General features: G+C 40.9%; 1 protein-coding gene across 1 annotated transcript in view; it reads right to left on the reverse strand.

Annotated features, from left to right (window-relative positions):
• The window catches only part of PPP6R3 (protein phosphatase 6 regulatory subunit 3), a gene marked incomplete in the record, with an annotated part of 489,908 nt that overhangs the window by 56,601 nt on the left and 409,369 nt on the right, over nt 1-23,938 (reverse strand). The window contains 1 exon segment of the mRNA XM_053720450.1: nt 3,111-3,233. Coding sequence (XP_053576425.1) covers nt 3,111-3,233 — 123 coding nt within the window.

The raw sequence follows: 23,938 nt of genomic DNA on the forward strand, positions 1-23,938 counted from the left end.
AGACTCCTCCATATCTAATGCAATCAACACTTCTTTAAGTAAAGAACGAATAAACTCCATTTTAAACAAATATGAAGATTTATCAGTGTCAATATCTGAGGCAGAATCTTCTGAACCAGATAGATCCTCATCAGAGATAGATAAGTCAGAATGATGGCGGTCATTTAAAAATTCATCTGAAATATGAGAAGTTTTAAAAGACCTTTTACGTTTACTAGAAGGAGGAATAACAGACAGAGCCTTCCGAATAGAATTAGAAACAAATTATAATTAGAATTAGAAACAAATTATAATTATGTATTATTACTAATGGAAATATTATCTGCGTTAGATAGTTTATCATGACAACTAACACAAACTACAGCCGGAGGAACAGTTACCAAAAGTTTACAACAAATGCACTTATCTTTGGTAGAACCAACATCAGGCAGCGTCTTTCCAGAAGTAGATTCTGATCCAGGGTCAGGTAGTGACATCTTGCAATATGTAATAGAAAAAAAACAACATATAAAGCAAAATTATCAAATTCCTTAAATGACAGTTTCAGGAATGGGAAAAATGCAAAACAAAACAAGCCTCTAGCAACCAGAAGCAACTAAAAAGTGAGACTGAAATAATGTGAAAAAAACTGGCGCCAAGTATGACGCCCACATTTTTTGGCGCCAAGAAACGTCTGCCACAAACATGCGTCAAAAATGACGCAACCACGTGAAAACTTCCGCCGTCAACTATGACGCCGGAAATGACGATATTCTCGCGCCAAAAAAGTCTCGCGCCAAAAATGACGCAATAAATTGTAGCATTTTCTGCACCCGTGAGCCTGACAGCCCGCAATTTAGAAGAAAAAAAGTCAATTGAAAATTATAAGGTAAGAAAAATATTTTATTCATATGTATTTTCCCAAAAAATGAAACTGACAGTCTGAAAGAAGGAACACTGATTATCCTGAATCATGGCAAATATAAGTTTAAAACATATATTTAGAACTTTACATATAAAGTGCCCAACCATAGCTTAGAGTGTCATGAATAAAATAAGACTTACTTACCCTAAGACACTCATCTACATATAGTAGATAGCCAAACCAGTACTGAAACGAGAATCAGTAGAGGTAATGGTATATAAGAGTATATCGTCGATCTGAAAAGGGAGGTAGGAGAAGAAATCTCTACGACCGATAACAGAGAACCTATGAAATAGATCCCCTAGAGGAAGGCCATGGTATTCAAATAGGCAATACTCTCTTCACATCCCTCTGAAATTCACTGCACTCTGAGAGGAAAACCGGGCTTCAGCCTGCTGCAAATCGCATATCAACGTAGAAATCTAGCACAAACTTACTTCACCACCTCCATGGGAGGCAAAGTTTGTAAAACTGAATTGTGGGTGTGGTGAGGGGTGTATTTATAGGCATTTTGAGGTTTGGGAAACTTTGCCCCACCTGGTAGGAATGTATATCCCATAATTCTCGCGCCAAGAATGATGCAATAAATTATAGCATTTTGCGCTCCCGCGAGCCTAACAGCCCGCAATTTAAAAAAAGAGAGTCAATTTAAAAATTTCAGGTTACATTTTTTTTTTTTTTAATGCATTTCCCAAAATGAAACGGACAGTCTGCGAAAAGGAAATATACTGATTAACCTGAACCATGGCAAATATAAGTACAAAACATATTTAGAACTTTACATATAAAGTGCCAACCCATAGCTGAGAGTGTCTTAAATAAAAGAAAACATGCTTACCAAAAGACACTTATCTACATAAAGTAGATAGCCAAACCAGTACTGAAACGAGAATCAGTAGAGGTAATGGTATATAAGAGTATATCGTCGATCTGAAAAGGGAGGTAGGAGATGAATCTCTACGACCGATAACAGAGAACCTATGAAATAGATCCCCATTAGGATGACCACTGTATTCAATACGTAATACTCCCTTCACATACCTCTGTCGTTTACTGCACTCTAAGAGGAACCGGGCTTCAGCATGCGGAGAAGCGCATATCAACGTAGAAATCTAGCACATACTTCCCCACCTCCATAGGAGGCAAAGTTTGTAAAACTGAATTGTGGGTGTGGTGGGAGTGTATTTATAGGCATTTTGAGGTTTGGGAATCTTTGCCCCTCCTGGTAGGGATGTATATCCCATACGTCACTAGCTCATGGACTCTTGTCAATTACATGAAAGAAAACAGAACATACTGCAATGTGTATTTTCCCCCTGTAACACACAAGGCAAACTGAATATAGTAAAAGTCCATGCTTTATGAACCTTACTCAGTTGTTAAGAAAAATAGTGCTCACTTTCTTCTGAGAAATGACTTTGTCCCCAGAAACAATAAAGTTAGCACTTACCTGGAATGCTGAGCGACAGCATGGCAGTCCAGCAGGTTTTCAGAGGTCCTCTCCCTCTCATAGCCTGTGGACTAAAATCAGCCTGAGTTAAAAGTGCTTAGCCTATCTGTATTAGGGCAGCAAATAAATATAGGAGGCGCAGTGAGAATTATGTCCCACCAATTCCTATTGCTTTAAACTCTTGATTGAAGAATCTAAACTAACACCTCACTTTACCTCTTCCTATCACTAACACAGGCAAAGAGAATGACTGGGTTGGGAGGGAAGGGAGGAGCTATTTATACAGCTTTGCTGTGGTGCTCTTTGCCTCCTCCTGCTGACCAGGAGGCGTAATCCCACAAGTAAGGATGAAATCCGTGGACTCATTGTATCTTGAAAAAGAAATAAATATATAAAATTCTGTCTCAATTAAAAAAAAATAAAAAAAATATTTAAATATAAAAATGTTTTGCAAATTGGAGGTCATAATTCTTGCAGTTCAGACAGCTACCAGCTGATTTATGGCTCTTAACACCCCAATGGACATTTGGGATCACTGTTTATTTTTCAAAATAGTAAAATAAATAAAATAAACAGGATAAAGAACACAAAGTATGGACGTTTTAACTTCAGCAAGTGGACTTTTTTCTTATACCACAACACACCTTGGCATAAACAATTTGCAGAAAAGTGTGAAAGACAATATCAGCCTTCAACATTAAAATAGTAAGCTATAGTCTTGCACACCAGTAACATATCAACTCCATATAACCTTACCTCTGTTCTAGACTGCTACAACTCGGCTGAGGGACAGAAGTATTTTCCATAGAAGCATCACAGTTCTCCACAACAACATATTTACAAGCTGAATCATGGGAGGTAGACAGTTTTCCTTCCTCACTGCAGATCACAAAAAGAAATAAAAAAAATGAAACACTGTCTTTTTATCTTAATAAATAGAGACGTGTTAGGAGGAGTAAAACAAAAATGAAGTCATGCGATGAGCATTAATGGTCAATAACAGGGATTTACTGTAGGAACAAAAACTGCAGTGTAATATGGTAGGGTATACAAAATTGCACATAAATATGAAAACCTAAAAAACGCAAAGAGAGTACAATACAAGGTGTTCATTTGTGCATACAATAAAAAAAAATGCATGGGAGACAGTAGTAAAGATACAGAAGGTCTATAGTTTACAATACATACCAATAGGATTTCAATACTCTGAAGCCAAAAGTAAGCAATAAGAAAGGAAGAGGAGGAGAGGAAGGCATAAACAGAATGCTATACATATTATATACTGGCTGTCCAATTGGAAACGTAATTATGACTTTCCACCTAAAAACACATACATACATAATATAGCCCCAGGACCTTTTTAGGAGGTGCACCACCCAGCTGATTTTAATAACCTCAACTAAAAATTTAGCCAATATTTAGCAAAAAATTGCCAGTATTAAAAATGTAACATTTGTATTGCACAAATTATCAAATACATTTATAAGTTACATAATGCAATTAACTTGTGCTCTGGATAGCAGAACAAATTGTAATATTAGAAAATATTACACCTCCCGCAACCTGGCTACTTCATAATGCCACTGTCTGGCAACATTTTCTGTAGATATAGATAGGGAGATATAGATAGATATCTCTCTCGATTATTGATCGATTATCTATATAGATATAATTTATGCTTACCAGATAAATTCCTTTCCTTCCGGATAGGAAGAGTCCATGGCTTCATTCCTTACTGTTGGGAAATACAACACCTGGACACCAGGAGGAGGCAAAGACACCCCAGCCAAAGGCTTAAATATCCATCCCACTTCCTCATTACCCATTCTGCCGAGGTAACAAGAAAAAGTAGGAGAAACATTAGGGTATAAATGGTGCCAGAAGAATAAAAAATAGGGGATCGCCCATAGACCAGAAAAAATGGGCGGGGGTCGTGGACTCTCCTTATCCAGAAGGAAAGGAATTTATCTGGTAAGCATAAATGAGGTTTTCCTTCCCAATATAGGGAGAGTCCATAGCTTCATTCCTTACTGTTGGGAAAACTATACCCAAACTCCAGAGGACACTGAATGAGAGGCCTCGTTCTTAAAGGCCCAAGAGGAAGCCACTGTTCTAGTGGAATGAGCCATTATCCTCTCAGGAGGACAATGTCCCGCTGTCTCGTAAGCTAAGCAGATGACACTCCTTAACAAAAAAAAAAAAAAAAGATAGTCTAAGTATCCTTCTGCCCCTTACACTTCCCCGAATAAACAACAAAGAGAAAGATTGTCTAAACTCCTTAGAAGCCTGAAGATAGAACTTCAAGGCGCGAACCACATCCAAATTGGAAGCGTTCCTTCGATGAAGGATTAGGACACAAGGAAGGAACAACAACCTCCTGATTGATGTTGTGATCTGACATAACCTTAGGAAGAAAACCTAATTTAGTACGTAAAACTGCCTTACCTGCATGAAAAATCAGATAAGGGAGCTCACATTGCAAAACAGAAATCTCAGAAACCCTGCGCGCAGAGGCAATAGCCGATAAAAAGAGAACCTTCCAAGATAACAATTTAATGTCAACGGAATGCAGAGGCTCAAACGGAACCTGTTGCAAAACCCGAAGAGCAAGATTTTTTCTCCAAGGAGGAGCCCCAGGTCAAAATAAAGGACTGCACGTCTGGAAGCTCAGCCAGTCTCTTGTGCAATAAAACTGACGGGGCCAAAATCTGTCCCCTTAGGGAACTAGCAGAAAGGCCCTTCTTCAGTCCATCCTGGAGAAAAGATAAGATCCTGGCAACCTTAACTCTGTGCCAAAAAAAACTCACGCTCTTTACCCCAGAATAAGTAGGTCCTCCACACCTTGTGGTAGATATGCCGAGTAACTGGTTTACGAGCTTGAATAAGAGTATCAATGACTCTTTCAGAGAAACCTCTCTTGGCTAAGACTAAGCGTTCAATCTCCACAGTCAGCCTCAGAGAATCTAGATTTTGATGAACAAATGGACCTTGTATCAGCAGGTCTCTGCGACAAGGTAACTTCCACGAAGGAGATGAGGACATCCCCACTAGATTCGTAAACCACGTCCTTCGCAGCCATGATGGAGCAACCAGGATTACCGATACCCACTCCTGCTTGATGCGGGACACCACTCGAGGAAGAAGCGGTAATGGAGGAGAGAGATATGTTTGAACCTCCAGGGCACTGCTAGTGCATCTATTAGATCAGCTTGGGGATCCCTCGACCCGTACCTGGGAAGCTTGGTATTGAGACAGGATGCAATGAGATGTATCTCCGGCATCCCTCACTTGCTGCATATCTTTGCAAACACCTCAGGATGGAGACCATTCCCTTGCATAGAAGGATTGCCTGCTGAGAAAATCTGCCTCCCAGTTGTCCACACCAGGAATGTGTATCGCTGACAGAAAACAGCTGTGGGCCTCCGCCCACTCCAGAATCTGAGATACTTCCTTCATCACCAAGGAACTTCTCATTCCCCCGATGGTTGATGTAAGCCACCGAGGTTATATTGTCTGATTGGAATCTGATAAACTGGGATGAACCCAGAAGTGGCCAAGCCTTCAAGACCTTGAAGATTGGCCATAGTTCCAAAATATTGATCGGGAGGGAGGACTCCTGAGTCCACAACCCCTGTTCCTTCCTGGCACCCCAAACAGCTCCCCATTCGAATAGGCTTGCGTCCGTAGTAACAATCTTCCAGGATAGTCTTAAGCAGTTCCCCCTCAGGACAGAGCCACCAAGAGTGATTCTCTCGACCGGCTGTCTAATACAATCTGTTGAGACAGAGCTGAATGATCGCCGTTCCACTGCCTCAGCATGCACAGTTGTAAAGGTCTGAGACGGAACCTGGCAAAAGGAATGATGTCCATACAGGACACCATGAGACCAATCACCTCCATACACTCAGCCACAGAGAGACTCAAGGAGATCCAGAGAGCAAGACTTGCAATGTCTCTGGTCTGTTAGAAATATCCTCATGGATATGGAGTCTATTATAGTACCCAGGAAGGAATTCCACCCTAGTAATAGGGATAAGAGAACTCTTTTCCAAGTTTATCTTCCATCCATGTGATCGAAGAAGACTGAGAAGGGACTCCGAGAATTCTTCCGCAAGATGAAAGGATGGTGCTTGCACCAAAATATCGTCCAAGTATGGGGCTACTGTAATACCCTGAGTTCTGGCAACGGCTAGAAGAGCCCCCAGAACCTTCGTAAAGATTCTTGAGCAGTAGCTAGGCCAAAAGGGAAGGTCAATGAACAGGAAGTGCTGGTCCAGGAATGCAAACATCAGGAACCCTGTGGATTGGAACATGAAGGTAAGCGTCCTTCAGATCTATAGTGGTCATAAACTGGCCATCTTGAATTAAAGGAAGGATGGACCTCATCGTCTCCATCTGGAAGGAAGGGACTAAATATCCCTCCTGACTAAAGAAAGGACTGGGGTAATGAGGAAGAGGGAGGGATATTTAAGCCTTTGGTTGGGGTGTCTTTGCTTCCTCCTGGTGGCCAAGGTTTTACATGAAGATGTGGACTTCCTTAGGAAGGAAAACGAAGGGATTGTGGACTCTCAGCATCATGAAAGAAATACATATAATCAGGTAAGGATAATTGGTTTTGTTTATTTCATAAGATGGTGAGTCTACAAGATCACTACATAGGTATGGGATATAACAAAAATCACAATGAAATTAAAAAGAGAGGCATCATGTTAGATTAAATGGCCTGCAGTACTTTCCTTCAGAAGGCCAGATCAATTTAGGAATAAACTTCACAAAATGGAATTCAAAAATAGAAAGAATCTGATCCAGAGAGCTTCAATGTTTAAAGACCAAGACGTAGCAAGCTCTCTGTTGAATTAGCAGAAAATTGACAATTACACTTCCCTGCTACCATGTATACCCAATAAAAGGTATGAAGCCATGTTACTAAGGTAATAGCAGTAGCCTTCTGACCCCTGCAAGGTCCAAAAAAAATATGAATTCATGCTTACCCGATAAATTAATTTCTTTCATGGTGATTTGAATCTATGAGACTTTACTCAAGAGAATTCAACTTCAAGCCACTAGGAGGCATGCCCTCCTACCTCATTGCTAAACCAGTCTGACGTATAGCCAAGCAAACAAATAATCTTCTAACAGCAGGATTTGCTAAAGGAATCAAAACCTTCAAAAGACAAAAGCAGAGAATCCAAATAGTGCATAGGCTCAAAAAAGCAACGTGAAAAATTCTTAGAACCAAATTAAGGTTCCAATGAAGGGAACGTTACCACTGGCTTGATACTGACTAAAATCAGACAATGTCAGGAAGCTTAGCAATTTTCTTGAGAAACAAATTTGAATAAGCTGAAAACTGTCTCTTAAAAAAAAAAAAAAAAAAAAAAAGTGTGGACAAAACCCTTATCCAAACCTTCCTGAAGAATTCAAAGAGTTCTAAAAAAGTGGCAGCTAGAAAACCTAATTAACACCAAGAAATAAAGGCTTTCCAAACCCTATGAAAAACCTTTGTCACACGATTGCGGGTCTAAATCAGGTTTCAATAACAGAATAAAAAAAACATGTCTAAAAACTATGCATTTAATTTCTAAGCCATCAAGTTGAAATGTAAGAGAACCAGATGAGCGGAAACAAACAAACAAAAACAGCTCGGGGGGAACTTCCAGGCAGCAGCCATGATCAGTCGCACAGCTGCATGCTGCTCCAGCCTTTCAGTGATACTCTTGCAATATCTTATAAAGGCATCATCCATGCAAACAATTAGCAGGACTGGGGTCTACTATAGACAATGCATCTGATGAGCTTAGTATTGTCGAGATTGCTGCTGCCATCATTCCCCGGAGATACTTTGAGCATTAGTGTTTTACTACAGGAGGAGGCTTCCACAATGGCAGCAGTGTGGGTCCCTGAATTATTGCGGTGTGGGTCCCTGAATTATAACGTGAATGAACATTTTAGTAACTTGGAGTATTCACTAGTTTTAGAGTTTCAGAATATATCCCCTAGACTTTCCACACATGTAGAATTTTTTCTATGAAGAATGATTCTAGTAGTATTTTTGTCTTGCATTATCAAGATAGTATGCTGACAGCTACTGAGCACAACAATGGTGGCCTGACCCTCTCCTCTGGATCAATACAAAAGTTATCATTTACAGCTACTCGGCAGCAAGAACAGGGGGTTGAGATCAGCGCATTCCAGTTAAATGAGGATCTATGTGAGGAAGCACTATCCAGAAAATTGATAGACCCGCAGCTGTTACTCAAGGATGATGTTGTACTGAACTGCCCATTCTCAGGTTATCGAGTGGTGTGTTGCCCATGGGCTCCCATCGGAGAGATCTTTTATTGAACCGAAAAGACAGTATGCAGAGTTGCATGGGAGTGGGCTAAAAAATATTTTTCACAAGTGACCATAAAGCCTTCACATATCGGCGAGAAACATATACACGGAAGATATGTTCTCCATCTTAAATCATGTTCTAGTAGGACTGAAGCATTGCCAAATTAAAATTCTCTACTAAGATATGTACTCTGATGCTTTAATGTTATTTTAAAATTGGTGGATGAAGTATCCCAGTAATCCCCTTTGAGAAAAATGGGGCGTGCACATTCTACTGATTCAACGGAAAATAGGGTTGGTCTACAAATTTTCCAGGGCTGCTTTTAATTCCCAGTCTAGCCCTGGTATTCTTTTTGTGATGGGGGCACTCAAATCAAGCTCTCTTAACATGTCCTTATGTTAGCCTTATATGTAGTTTTAATGATGAATATAACAGCTTAGTGTCTCTTTAACCTGGAGTGTTATTTCTCTCTGTGCTGTTCCTCTGACAGTTTTTCTTAATGTTTTCAGGTTATTTTAGAAACTGCACTTAAACCTGGTTAAATCTAGGCTTGGTAACGGTTGTCTCTGAATTTTATTTATAGATCGCAATACATTTTATATGAAGGAAATAATAATTTAAAGTTTTAGGTGCACGTTCTGTGTTTTTGTTTTAAGCTCTAGTAAGTTGCACATGGTTCAAAAACTTTAACCCTAGCAGATCAAAAGTACTAAGATAAGTCACTACAGTGCCTGTATTTTGTAAAAATGTTAACTATTATTTGTGTTAAATGTGTGGCTTAATATAGGAGTTTTTCTAACTGAGACATGGATATGGCAGACACTATGACATACAACCTTTATGTCTGCTATTATCTGTAAGGCAAGTGCTTATTATTAATGCTTTTATACTATTATCCTCACATTTTGCAAAGTCTCACTGTCAGCAGCCAAGGCAGTGTGCCATGTTTAAAGCTGATTTCTTAGTCATTCTATCTGAGCTAGAGCTATATTTATGTTACACACTATGCCCATATAATAGTTATGCTCCCAGTTCAATCAGTATTCCACTTATGTTATCTTATGAGCTCACAATCATTTTTAGTCTGCAAATTTTGATGAACAATTTATAGCTTAATTTCTTTATATTTAGATTTTAGTCCTTTATAGAATGGCATTAAATGGTTATTATTACCATTGTTATCTTCCTATTATTCCATTATATATCCAAGGTCCAAGAGAAGCCTCCTATATTCATTTCTAAGGTTTACAGGAAGAAAGGCATGTTATACCAATATTAGTCACTAAAGTTACCATTTATGCTTCAATTTTGAGACCTGTATTATTGTTATAGTTGTCATCGTTAACTGCATTATGCTGTTGCGTAGTTATTAGGGGTGCTGAAAATAATTGTATGGGTGATGCGGCATGAAACGATTCTGCATAGATGCAGTGAAGGGCGCGAATCTATTCATGTATCATCACGTGACCCCGCCTCCAGGACAAGTATAGAGAAAGCGCGCGGTACTACTAACGCAGTACACTAGCACAGCGTTTGACGTCACGTCGCCAATAAAGCAACAGGGCTGCTAATGGGTGGTCTCTGGAAGTGCTGCACGCAGGAGGAGGACTGGTGCCGTGACTGCCTGAGTGATGGCGAAGACTCCGAGTACACACGGCGGGCTCATTTTTATTTTGTGGGAGACGGACTCCTATGGTGAGAAACTTAGTAAAGCAGAATACATTTTGCCTGTGAGCACCACATATCTTAATTTCTATTAGAAAACCCCTCATCGCAAATCCGTGAAATCACACTACTACAGTTTTATGACATATTGCCAATACAATTGCCATTTAGTATTTACTGTTCTAAATAAATACTACTGTTGTCTGCTGTGTTCAGACTTTGCCACATGAGGAAGAATGTCCTTTTTTGAGCTAATAAAATAAAAAAAGTTCTTTTGACTGCTTGAATTTTTTTGCTGAAAAATTTAATCATGGGCATAATTAGAGAACTAATCGTGATGCATCGTAGAATCGAATCGTTGACATGATAATTGTAATCAAATCGTGAGACCAGTGAAGATGCGCACCCCTAGTAGTTAGGTAAACACTTTTTTTCTTTCTTTCTTGTGGATATTGTTTGTATGCCTAGATAAAAACCTCACTAAATGGGAAAAAACAGCCTTAAAGGCAAATTATACACTTTTTCTTTGCATAAATGTTTTGTAGATCTATTTATATAGCCCAAAAATGTTTTTTTTTTTTAAATGTATAGTTTTGCTTATTTTGAAAAATAACATTGTTCTGATTTTCAGACTCTTAACTAAGCCCCAAAGTTTTATGAGAGTACCGTCAGCTAACTTCTCCAGCTTGCTCCTGTTTGTGTAAAGGGTCTTTTCATATGCAAAAGAAGGGGGGGGGGAGTGTCTTATTTCCCACTTGCAATGGGCTTTCCAGCTGCCTTTTCAACAGAGCTAAACTGAGAGCTTCAAAGTAAGTTTTTAAACCGCTTTACACTGGATTTTTATATCAGTATCTGTGCATCTTATTCTTTATAGTAGTGTCTATGACATGCAGTTATATGAAAATTGGTGTATACTGTCCGTTTAAGGCAGAAAGTTGTGGCACAGAGGAAAAGGCCACGGAGTATAATTGGACATCTGCACAAGATCCGCAGACCAAGTTCTGCGAGGCCAAGCTGGAGAAAACATAATTTATGCTTACCTGATAAATTCCTTTCTTCTGTAGTGTGATCAGTCCACGGGTCATCATTACTTCTGGGATATTACTCCTCCCCAACAGGAAGTGCAAGAGGATTCACCCAGCAGAGCTGCATATAGCTCCTCCCCTCTACGTCACTCCCAGTCATTCGACCAAGGACCAACGAGAAAGGAAAAGCCAAGGGTGAAGTGGTGACTGGAGTATAAATTAAAAAATATTTACCTGCCTTAAAAACAGGGCGGGCCGTGGACTGATCACACTACAGAAGAAAGGAATTTATCAGGTAAGCATAAATTATGTTTTCTTCTGTTAAGTGTGATCAGTCCACGGGTCATCATTACTTCTGGGATACCAATACCAAAGCAAAAGTACACGGATGACGGGAGGGATAGGCAGGCTCTTTATACAGAAGGAACCACTGCCTGAAGAACCTTTCTCCCAAAAATAGCCTCCGATGAAGCAAAAGTGTCAAATTTGTAAAATTTGGAAAAAGTATGAAGCGAAGACCAAGTTGCAGCCTTGCAAATCTGTTCAACAGAGGTCTCATTCTTGAAGGCCCAAGTGGAAGCCACAGCTCTAGTAGAATGAGCTGTAATTCTTTCAGGAGGCTGCTGTCCAGCAGTCTCATAAGCTAAACGAATTATGCTACGAAGCCAAAAAGAAAGAGAGGTAGCAGAAGCTTTTTGACCTCTCCTCTGCCCAGAGTAAACGACAAACAGAGAAGACGTTTGTCGAAATTCCTTAGTTGCCTGTAAGTAAAATTTTAGAGCACGGACTACATCCAGGTTGTGCAGTAGACGTTCCTTCTTCGAAGAAGGATTTGGGCACAAAGAAGGAACAACAATCTCTTGATTGATATTCCTGTTAGTAACTACCTTAGGTAAGAACCCAGGTTTAGTACGCAGAACTACCTTATCCGAATGAAAAATCAAATAAGGAGAATCACAATGTAAGGCTGATAACTCAGAGACTCTTCGAGCCGAGGAAATAGCCATTAGAAATAGAACTTTCCAAGATAACAACTTTATATCAATGGAATGGAGGGGTTCAAACGGAACGCCCTGTAAAACGTTAAGAACAAGGTTTAAGCTCCATGGCGGAGCAACAGTTTTAAACACAGGCTTAATCCTCGCCAAAGCCTGACAAAAAGCCTGAACGTCTGGTACTTCTGACAGACGTTTGTGTAACAGAATAGACAGAGCTGATATCTGTCCCTTTAATGAACTAGCAGATAACCCCTTTTCTAAACCTTCTTGTAGAAAAGACAATATCCTAGGAATCCTAACCTTACTCCAAGAGTAACCTTTGGATTCACACCAATATAGGTATTTACGCCATATCTTATGGTAAATCTTTCTGGTAACAGGCTTCCTAGCCTGTATTAAGGTGTCAATAACTGACTCAGAAAACCCACGTCTTGATAAAATCAAACGTTCAATTTCCAAGCAGTCAGCTTCAGAGAAGTTAGATTTTGATGTTTGAAAGGACCCTGTATCAGGAGGTCCTGTTTCAGAGGTAGAGACCAAGGTGGACAGGATGACATGTCCACCAGGTCTGCATACCAAGTCCTGCGTGGCCATGCAGGTGCTATTAGAATCACTGATGCTCTCTCCTGTTTGATTCTGGCAATCAATCGAGGAAGCATCGGGAAGGGTGGAAACACATAAGCCATCCTGAAGTCCCAAGGTGCTGTCAGGGCATCTATTAGGACTGCTCCTGGATCCCTGGATCTGGACCCGTAACGAGGAAGCTTGGCGTTCTGTCGAGACGCCATGAGATCTATCTCTGGTTTGCCCCAACGTCGAAGTATTTGGGCAAAGACCTCCGGATGAAGTTCCCACTCCCCCGGATGAAAAGTCTGACGACTTAAGAAATCCGCCTCCCAGTTCTCCACTCCCGGGATGTGGATTGCTGACAGGTGGCAAGAGTGAGACTCTGCCCAGCGAATTATCTTTGATACTTCCATCATTGCTAGGGAGCTTCTTGTCCCTCCCTGATGGTTGATGTAAGCTACAGTCGTGATGTTGTCCGACTGAAACCTGATGAACCCCCGAGTTGTCAACTGGGGCCAAGCCAGGAGGGCATTGAGAACTGCTCTCAATTCCAGAATGTTTATTGGCAGGAGACTCTCCTCCTGACTCCATTGTCCCTGAGCCTTCAGAGAATTCCAGACGGCACCCCAACCTAGAAGGCTGGCGTCTGTTGTTACAATTGTCCAGTCTGGTCTGCTGAATGGCATCCCCCTGGACAGATGTGGCCGAGAAAGCCACCATAGAAGAGAATTTCTGGTCTCTTGATCCAGATTCAGAGAAGGGGATAAGTCTGAGTAATCCCCATTCCACTGACTTAGCATGCACAGTTGCAGTGGTCTGAGGTGTAAGCGTGCAAAGGGTACTATGTCCATTGCCGCTACCATTAAGCCGATTACCTCCATGCATTGAGCCACTGACGGGTGTTGAATGGAATGAAGGGTGCGGCAAGCACTTTGAAGTCTTGTTAGCCTGTCCTCTGTCAGGTAAATCTTCATTTCTACAGAATCTATAAGAGTCCCCAGGAAGGGAACTCTTGTGAGTGGAACGAGTGAACTTTTCTTTTCGTTCACCTTCCATCCATGTGACCTTAGAAATGCCAGTACTAACTCTGTATGAGACTTGGCAGTTTGAAAGCTTGAAGCTTGTATCAGAATGTCGTCTAGGTATGGAGCTACCGAGATTCCCCGCGGTCTTAGTACCGCCAGAAGAGCACCCAGAACCTTTGTGAAGATTCTTGGAGCTGTAGCCAATCCGAATGGAAGAGCCACAAACTGGTAATGCCTGTCTAGGAAGGCAAACCTTAGGTACCGGTAATGATCTTTGTGAATCGGTATGTGAAGGTAAGCATCTTTTAAATCTACAGTGGTCATGTACTGACCCTCTTGGATCATAGGTAAAATTGTATGAATAGTCTCCATCTTGAACGATGGAACTCTTAGGAATTTGTTTAGGATCTTTAAGTCCAGGATTGGTCTGAAAGTTCCCTCTTTTTTGGGAACCACAAACAGATTCGAGTAAAACCCCTGTCCCTGTTCCGATCGTGGAACTGGATGGATTACTCCCATTAACAAGAGCTCTTGTACGCAGCGTAGAAACGCCTCTTTCTTTGTCTGGATTGTTGACAACCTTGACAGATGAAATCTCTCTCTTGGAGGAGAGTATTTGAAGTCCAGAAGGTATCCCTGAGATATTATCTCTAGCGCCCAGGGATCCTGGACATCTCTTGCCCAAGCCTGGGCGAAGAGAGAAAGTCTGCCCCCCACTAGATCCGATCCCGGATCGGGGGCCCTCAATTCATGCTGTTTTAGGGGCAGCAGCAGGTTTCCTGGTCTGCTTGCCCTTGTTCCAGGACTGGTTAGGTTTCCACCTTGTCTGTAGCGAGCAACAGCTCCTTCCTGTTTTGGTGCAGAGGAAGTTGATGCTGCTCCTGCTTTGAAATTACGAAAGGAACGAAAATTAGACTGTCTAGCCTTAGCTTTGGCTTTGTCCTGAGGCAGGGCATGGCCTTTACCTCCTGTAATGTCAGCGATAATCTCTTTCAACCCGGGCCCGAATAAGGTCTGCCCTTTGAAAGGTATATTAAGCAATTTAGACTTAGAAGTAACATCAGCTGACCAGGATTTTAGCCACAGCGCCCTGCGTGCCTGAATGGCGAATCCTGAATTCTTCGCCGTAAGTTTAGTAAGATGTACTACGGCCTCCGAAATGAATGAATTAGCTAGTTTAAGGACTCTAAGCCTGTCCGTAATGTCGTCCAGAGTAGCTGAACTAATGTTCTCTTCCAGAGACTCAATCCAGAATGCCGCTGCAGCCGTGATCGGCGCAATGCATTCAAGGGGTTGCAATATAAAACCTTGTTGAACAAACATTTTCTTAAGGTAACCCTCTAATTTTTTATCCATTGGATCTGAAAAAGCACAGCTATCCTCCACCGGGATAGTGGTACGCTTAGCTAAAGTAGAAACTGCTCCCTCCACCTTAGGGACCGTTTGCCATAAGTCCCGTGTGGTGGCGTCTATTGGAAACATTTTTCTAAATATCGGAGGGGGTGAGAACGGCACACCGGGTCTATCCCACTCCTTAGTAACAATTTCAGTAAGTCTCTTAGGTATAGGAAAAACCTCAGTACTCGCCGGTACCGCAAAATATTTATCCAACCTACACATTTTCTCTGGTATTGCAACTGTGTTACAATCATTCAGAGCCGCTAACACCTCCCCTAGTAATACACGGAGGTTTTCCAGTTTAAATTTAAAATTTGAGATATCTGAATCCAGTCTGTTTGGATCAGAACCGTCACCCACAGAATGAAGTTCTCCGTCCTCATGTTCTGCCACCTGTGACGCAGTGTCTGACATGGCCCTAATATTATCAGCGCACTCTGTTCTCACCCCAGAGTGATCACGCTTACCTCTTAGTTCTGGTAATTTAGCCAAAACTTCAGTCATAACAGTAGCCATATCCTGTAATGTGATTTGTAATGGCCGCCCAGATGTACTCGGCGCTACAATATCACGCACCTCCCGAGCGGGAGATGCAGGTACTGACACGTGAGGCGAGTTAGTCGGCATAACTCTCCCCTCGTTGTTTGGTGAAATTTGTTCAATTTGTACAGATTGACTTTTATTTAAAGTAGCATCAATACAGTTAGTACATAAATTTCTATTGGGCTCCACTTTGGCATTGCAACAAATGACACAGGTATCTTCCTCTGAATCAGACATGTTTAACACACTAGCAAATAAACTTGCAACTTGGAATACAATTCAATTAGAATAATATTAAAAACGTACTGTGCCTTTAAGAAGCACAGAAGATCTATGACAGTTGAAAATTAATAAATTGAAACAGTTATAGCCTCAATCCTTATAAACAACACAACTTTAGCAAAGGTTTAATCCCATTAGCAAAGATAACAAATTCTGAAAGCAGGAAACAAATTACAGAATAAACGTTTTTTGTCTCAGTCAACTATAATTCTCACAGCTCTGCTGAGAGAAATTACCTCCCTCAAAATAAGTTTTGAAGACCCCTGAGCTCTGTAGAGATGAACCGGATCATGCAGGAAATACAATGAGCTGCTGACTGAAATATCTGATGCGTAGCAAAAGCGCCAAAAAACGGCCCCTCCCCCTCACACACAGCAGTGAGAGAGAACAGAAACTGTCAGAAAAAAGATTAAGCAACTGCCAAGTGGAAAAATAGTGCCCAAAACATTTATTCACTCAGTACCTCAGCAAATGAAAACGATTTTACATTCCAGCAAAAACGTTAAACATAATTTCTAGTTATTAAACAGCTTTATGTACTTCTTACAGTGTAATTCTAGTGAAGTACCATTCCCCAGAATACTGAAGTGTAAAGTATACATACATGACATATCGGTATGGCAGGATTTTCTCATCAATTCCATTGTCAGAAAATAAAAGCTGCTACATACCTCTATGCAGATTCATCTGCCCGCTGTCCCCTGATCTGAAGTTTACCTCTCCTCAGATGGCCGAGAAACAGCAATATGATCTTAACTACTCCGGCTAAAATCATAGCAAAAACTCTGGTAGATTCTTCTTCAAACTCTGCCAGAGAGGTAATAACACACTCCGGTGCTATTTTAAAATAACAAACTTTTGATTGAAGATATAAAACTAAGTATAATCACCATAGTCCTCTCACACATCCTATCTAGTCGTTGGGTGCAAGAGAATGACTGGGAGTGACGTAGAGGGGAGGAGCTATATGCAGCTCTGCTGGGTGAATCCTCTTGCACTTCCTGTTGGGGAGGAGTAATATCCCAGAAGTAATGATGACCCGTGGACTGATCACACTTAACAGAAGAAATCAGAATTACTGATAATTCCTTCTTGATCCTTGCTATTACTCTTAGTAAAAGAACAATGACAAATATAACCCAGACAAAACCACCAAGGAATTACTAGAGCATCCACAAACTATGCCTGAGGATCCATGAGCCTCTCACCGAGAAGCCATCAGATCCATTTCTGGAAGACCCCATAGATCCACAATCTAATAGAAAACTTTAGAAAGAAGAACACACTCCCCTGGATGGAGAGACTAGCGACAGATGTCTGCTTTGATGATAGACCGTGTCACAGTGGTGGCTTACTTCTGATTGAAAAACACGGATAAGTCTCTCTTCAAAAAAAAGGACAGCTCTTAAGTACCCTGAAGATCGCACAGAATTCCAGAACATTTATAGACACCCTCACCTCTTGAGGAAACCGAACTCCCTAAACTTTAAGACCTCAGACTGCAACCCAACCTGAAAGACTTAACGATTATTAAGATCATCGTCCAATTTTGGCAAACAAGAATGCCCCTAGAACAAAGCACTAATTTATCCACCAAAAAAAACAGGAGTTGGTTGTCTCAGAAAATCTTTCAGAACTGGACTATAAATCCCCACAATCTTGGGAACAATGTAAAGGTTGAAATAAAACCCCTGGCCTTGCTCTAACCTTGGAACTGGGACTATAAATGTCTCTTTCCGGATATGGAGAGTCCACAACGTCATAAATTACTAGTGGGAACATCACTCCTGGCCAGCAGGAGGTGGCAAAGAGCACCACAACAAAGCTGTTAAGTGTCACTCCCCTACCCATAATCCCCAGTCATTCGACCAAAGGGAAATGGAAAAAGGAATAACACAAGGTGTAGAGGTTTAGTAAAAAATAACCGTCTTGGGGGCAGAGCCAACTATCACTGAGGGAAGACGTGCTATTGCAGAGCTCCTGAGGCTTGAGTATTAACATCGATATCCATAGTATTTTAGGAACTTTTATTTTCTGCCTATCAAGCTCTTAGGATGGGAGAACTTACTGCACACCTCATTTCTATCTTGGAAGGACTGATTGTCAAAGCTAACAATCATTTTGGCAGTTTAAGAGCCAGCATTGTAGAACTCCGCAGCCAAGATGGCGCTGCTTACCTACTCAGTCATGATACCCACGTGGCTGACTTTTCGTCTACTCTACACTCATCTGAGTCACTGCAGGAAAAGCATGCCAGTCGACATCCAGCTACAATTTTACCCGGCGTCAGTCTGCCACAAACAAGCTCAGCTGAACCGGTCCAAACAGAGGCTGCTGTGTCTGAGTCAACGAGATGCTTACAGACCGCGGAACAACAGCGCTCCCTACTCCTTTTACTTCCCGGCCTAGGTCGGCTAATAACGCCAACATCTAATATCCTCAAGATTACAGGCAACGCAGAGCAGTATCGTAGGCACTTAGAAGAGACCTTTCGCTCACCGCTTATGAAGTTCCGACGAGGAGGTGAGGATTGCCCGGAAGCCATTTGCCCCTGCATCTGCTCTATGGCTCCTATTCAGGGAGATTGCGGGCTGTCTGTCCATCTGATGCCGCTTAAGCATAATAGATGCACCCGTAAGGGAATTGGTTAATTTTAATCCATGTCAGATGTTTTTAGTCTTTTGCAGCACCATACAGAAGACTGTCGGTTCTCTAAGCCTAAACCTACCTGCAAACATGAGCTGATGAGTTTGCGTACTCTATCAAAAAAACGGTCCTACAAACTTAAACTCTTTTCAAATGGTGCACAGCTCTGGACAATTCCCTGTATCTTAGTGCAACCATGTGCCCCGTAGCATTTTTGCTATGGCCCTCCATTTCCTAATGACAATTACTTAGCTTGATGTTTTATTGAGGGTCTGAATTCTTTGTTTGCCCCAAGCTGCTAATGTAGTGTATTGGATGATATATATTTAAACTGCATAAACAATGCGTGTTCTCTGGTTAATAACGTTCTGTACCCCCCTATTTGAGAATTACTAATAAGGTTTATATATATATGTTTAGTGTGGGCAAACACTCTTTATTCAATGGTAAGAATATATCCTCTAGGTAAATGTACATGCCTCCCTTTAAGCACAAGCTTTGTCATGTGGTCTGCGGTATTATGTCTTGCCTCAGACTATTTGTAATTTTGCGCACAAAGTATTAATGTTACTTTTTCAAACGGTACAGGTGATAGATAAGTTGGAGTCTCTGGATAGAGACATCTATATATGTTTATTGGTTGAACTCTCTTATCATATGTGCATTTAGAGATGTTAGTAAAGATATATTAAGAGAAGCTACCCCAGTATACGTTGACACAGCAAATACACTGTTATTCAACAAATCTGCAGTTTGACCCATTTAGGTGGTTTTAGCACTTCAGATTCTATATAATATCACACCTTACATTTACCATATATATATCTCTCTCAGGGAATACCCCTGTCTAGTTAGCTGGAATAGCAGTATAGTGGAACACAACTAGCATACTATATTTATGTACATGACAGAGGGACAGCATATGTTGTTCTGCTATATGACAGGGAAAAAATATAGCAGCAAATAATCTGATTGCACACTTATGCTGGCTAGTCACCCGATTTTTTTTTTTTTTTTTAACTGAAGCTCAAAATATGTTATTTACTTTATGGTTAAATAAGAGAATGTTTTGAACTGGCATAGCATTAATAAAGTATGGATCTCAGTTTTGTATTGGTCTAGTGTACAAATATCATTGCTATACCTATGAGAAACAGATATAATGCACTCAAATAGAGGCTATATGCCTCAGAACAGTATAAAATGGCTCATTATGTTCTAGGTTTCATACTCTTCTCCAACATTTAACTGTGACATACCATAGGTAACCTGCAAGTTATCTGACTATAAATAATTGTTATAGCCTATTCATGATATACACTCAGTACGCTGTTAAGTATTAAAATATTAAGCCTTTTACCAAAAGAGATAGAAGTATTTGCTTTGGTATAACCCAAACTAGACAGCTTCAAATTGCAATGAAAATGCTAGATACTAATTTATACCAAATTTCTTTAAGTTAAATTTCAGTTTTGCATAGAGTTTTATACAAATAGGTTAAAATCACATGACACAGATGTACCTCCAGACAGGCTGTTCATTTAAGACTGTATATGCTATATTGTTTGACGCCTTGTCAATAGTACTGAGATATTTAGGTATTGTCTAAAACTAAGGAAATACGGAAATTACTGTCAGGCTTAGTAGCTTTATAGGTCACATATATTAGAGATGATCATGGCTCTTATTCCCATATTTTGGCTATTACCTACTCTCTCATATAAAGTACCAGCTTATTTTTCATACTACCCATTTTAAGTGGGATAATCCTGCAATATGCACATGCACTTTGCAGACCTAACTGATACACTTTTTCTATGTGTAATGCCTGATCCTAGTTATGGGTTACATGTTGTTAAATATATAATGTGATATTTGCCTGTAGAATGTTCATATGAGTCAAGTTTAGACCTGCAATATTCTTATCCATGGGTAATGACATATAGTTAGTTGACCCAGCTAAATAGCTTATCTATTCTACTATATTGACTAACCCAAGAGTTCCCTCCAAGTTAATTATAGAAAAATCTTTCATACATCTACAGCTCCGCCCTCCACCCTTTCCCCTAATATATATAGTGGTGCTTACCCACTGAATTTCCCCCTCCCCCTTTTCAATTCATACATCTATGCTCCTACTGCAGCTCTGAAAGAGCTGGACATCTGACCATCAGATACATATTATTCTCTAAGCTTCTGGTACGCAGGACCTAAAACTGTGTCCCCAACTGGTCAGTCATACATGATATTTTATTGAAAAATAGAGGTCTCATTAGCTTATCACCATTGTACCTTATAGATGCTGAAATATTTCAGTTGCTCTTGTCTATATCCTGTTTGTTTGTTTTTATGAAAAAAAGGTGTATTGTATTTTACATTTGTTATGCAAAAACCTCAATAAAAAATTATTTAAAAAAAAAAAATAACCGTCTTAAATTTAAGGGTAGGGTCATGGACTCTCCATATCCGGAAAGAAAGAAATGTATCAGGTAAAGGGACACTGAACCCAATTTTTTTCTTTTGTAATTCAGAAAGAGCATGTAATTTTAAGCAACTTTCTAATTTACTTCTATTATCAATTTTTCTTCGTTCTCTTGCTATCATTATTTGAAAAAGAAGGCATCTAAGCTTTTTTTGGTTTTAGTACTCTGGACAGCACTTTTTTATTGGTGGATGAATTTATCCACCAATCAGCAAGGACAACCCAGGTTGTTCACCAAAAATGGGCCGGCATCTAAACTTACATTCTTGCATTTCAAATAAAGATACCAAGAGAATGAAGAAAATGTGATAATAGGAGTAAATTAGAAAGTTGCTTAAAATTTCATGCTCAATCTGAATCACGAAAGAACATTTTTGGGTAGTGTCCCTTAAGCATACATTTTGTTTTCTTTCCTAAGATATGGAGAGTCCACAACATCAATTACTAGTGGGAACCAATACCCAAGATAGAGGACACAGATGACTAGGGAGGGAGAACAAGACAGGCAGACCTAAACAGAAGGCAACATCGCTTGAAGAACATTTCTCCCAAAAGAAGCCTCGGCCAAGGCAAAACTATGAAATTTATAAAATTTGGAAAAGTATGCAGAGAGGACCAAGTTGCAGCCTTGCAAAGCTGTTCCAAAAAAGCTTCATTTTTGAAAGCCCAAGAAGAGGAGAAAGCCCTAGTGGAATGAGCTGTAATTCTCTCAGGAGGCTGCTGACCAGCAATCTCAAAAGCAAAACAAATTATACTTCTCAACCAGAGGGAAAGAGAAGTAGCAGTCGCCTTCTGACCTTTACGCTTTCCTGAGAAACAGAGGGCAGAAGACTGGCAAAAATCCTTAGTCGCCTGTAAGTAGAATTTTAGAGCATGCACAACATCCAGGTTGTGCAACAGACGTTTCTTATGAGATGAAGAATAGGGAGGAGCAACAGACTTAAACACAGGCCTGAAGGCCTGATTCTGACCAGGGCCTGACAAAAAGATTGAACATCTGGCACATCCGCCAGACGCTTGTGTAACAAAATAGATAATGCAGAAATCTGACCCTTCAGAGAACTGACACAATCCCTTCTCCAGACCTTCCTGGAAAAAGACAAAAATCCTAGGAATCCTGACCCTACACCAAGAGTAGCCCTTGGATTCAAACCAATAAAGGTATTTACGCCATACCTTATGGTAAATCTTCCTAGTAACAGGCTTGCAAGCCTGAATTATGGTCTCAATGACTCAATGAGATTTGGATGAAGGAATGGACCCAGAGTTAGAAGGTCCTTTCTCAGTGGCAAGCTCCAAGGTGGAAGAGATGACATCTTCACTAGGTCTGCATACCAGATCCTGTGAGGCCAGACAGGAGCTATCAGAATTACTGACGCACTCTCCTGTTTGATACAAGCAATGACTCGTGGAAGGAGAGCGAACAGAGGAAACATATGCCAGACTGAAATCCCAAGGAACTGCCAGAGCATCTATGAGGGTAGCCTGCGGATCTCTTGACCTTGAACTGTACCCTTGGAAGCTTGGCGTTCTGCCGAGACGCCATCAGATTAAACTCTGAAACCCCCATTTGAGGGTTAACCTGGAGAACACCTGCGGATGGAGAGCCCTCTCCACGGGATGAAATGTCTGCCTGCTCAGGAAGTCCGCTTCCCAATTGTCCACACCTGGAATGTGGATGGCAGATGGACAGCAATTGTGAGCTTCCGTCCACTGAACAATCCGAGACACCTCCTTCATGGCTAAGAAACTCATAGTTACTCCCTGGTGGTTGATGTAAGCCACTTAGGTGATATTGTCCGACTGGAACCTGATAAACCGGGCTAAGGACAACTGAGGCCAAGCCATCAGAGCATTGTAAATCACTCTCAACTCCAAGAAGTTTATGTGGCGAGAGCAGACTCCTCCCAAGTCCATAGTCCCTGTGCCTTTAACAAGACCCAGACTGCTCCCCAGCCCAGCAGGCTGGCGTCCGTGGTCACGATCACCCAGGATGGTCTCCAGAAACATGTGCCCTGAGACAGATGCTCCTGAGAAAGCCATCAAGCGAGTTCTCTTGTAGACTGATCTAGATCTATCCTCTGAGACAGATCCGAATGGTCCCCGTTCCATTGAATGATCATGCACAACTGCAGAGCTTTCAAATGGAATCGAGCAAAGGGAATGATGTCCATGGAAGCAACCATCAGACCAATTACCTCCATACATTGAGCCACTGATGGCCGATCAGTAGACTGCAGAGAGGCAAGAGGAAACATTTTTTGGATTTTCTGACCTCCATCAGAATTTTTTTTATAGATAGGGAATCTATTATGGTCCCTAAGAAAACAAACCTTGTAGCTGGAACAAGGGAACTCTTTTCCAGATTCACTTTCCATCCGTGGGAACGTACAAAAGACAACAAGATCTCTGTATGAGAGCTTGCTAGTTGAAAAGATGGCACCTGAACCAATATGTCGTCCAGGTAGGGCGCCACTGCAATTCCCCAAGACCTGATCACTGCCAAGAGAGCCCCAAGAACCTTTGAGAAAATTCTGGGAGCTGTGGCAAGGCCAAACGGAAGAGCAACAAACTGAAAGTCTTTGTCTAGAAAGGCAAATCTCAGGAACTTGTGAT

The sequence above is a fragment of the Bombina bombina genome, chromosome 7, assembly GCF_027579735.1.
Source record: "Bombina bombina isolate aBomBom1 chromosome 7, aBomBom1.pri, whole genome shotgun sequence".
Lineage (NCBI taxonomy): Eukaryota > Metazoa > Chordata > Amphibia > Anura > Bombinatoridae > Bombina > Bombina bombina.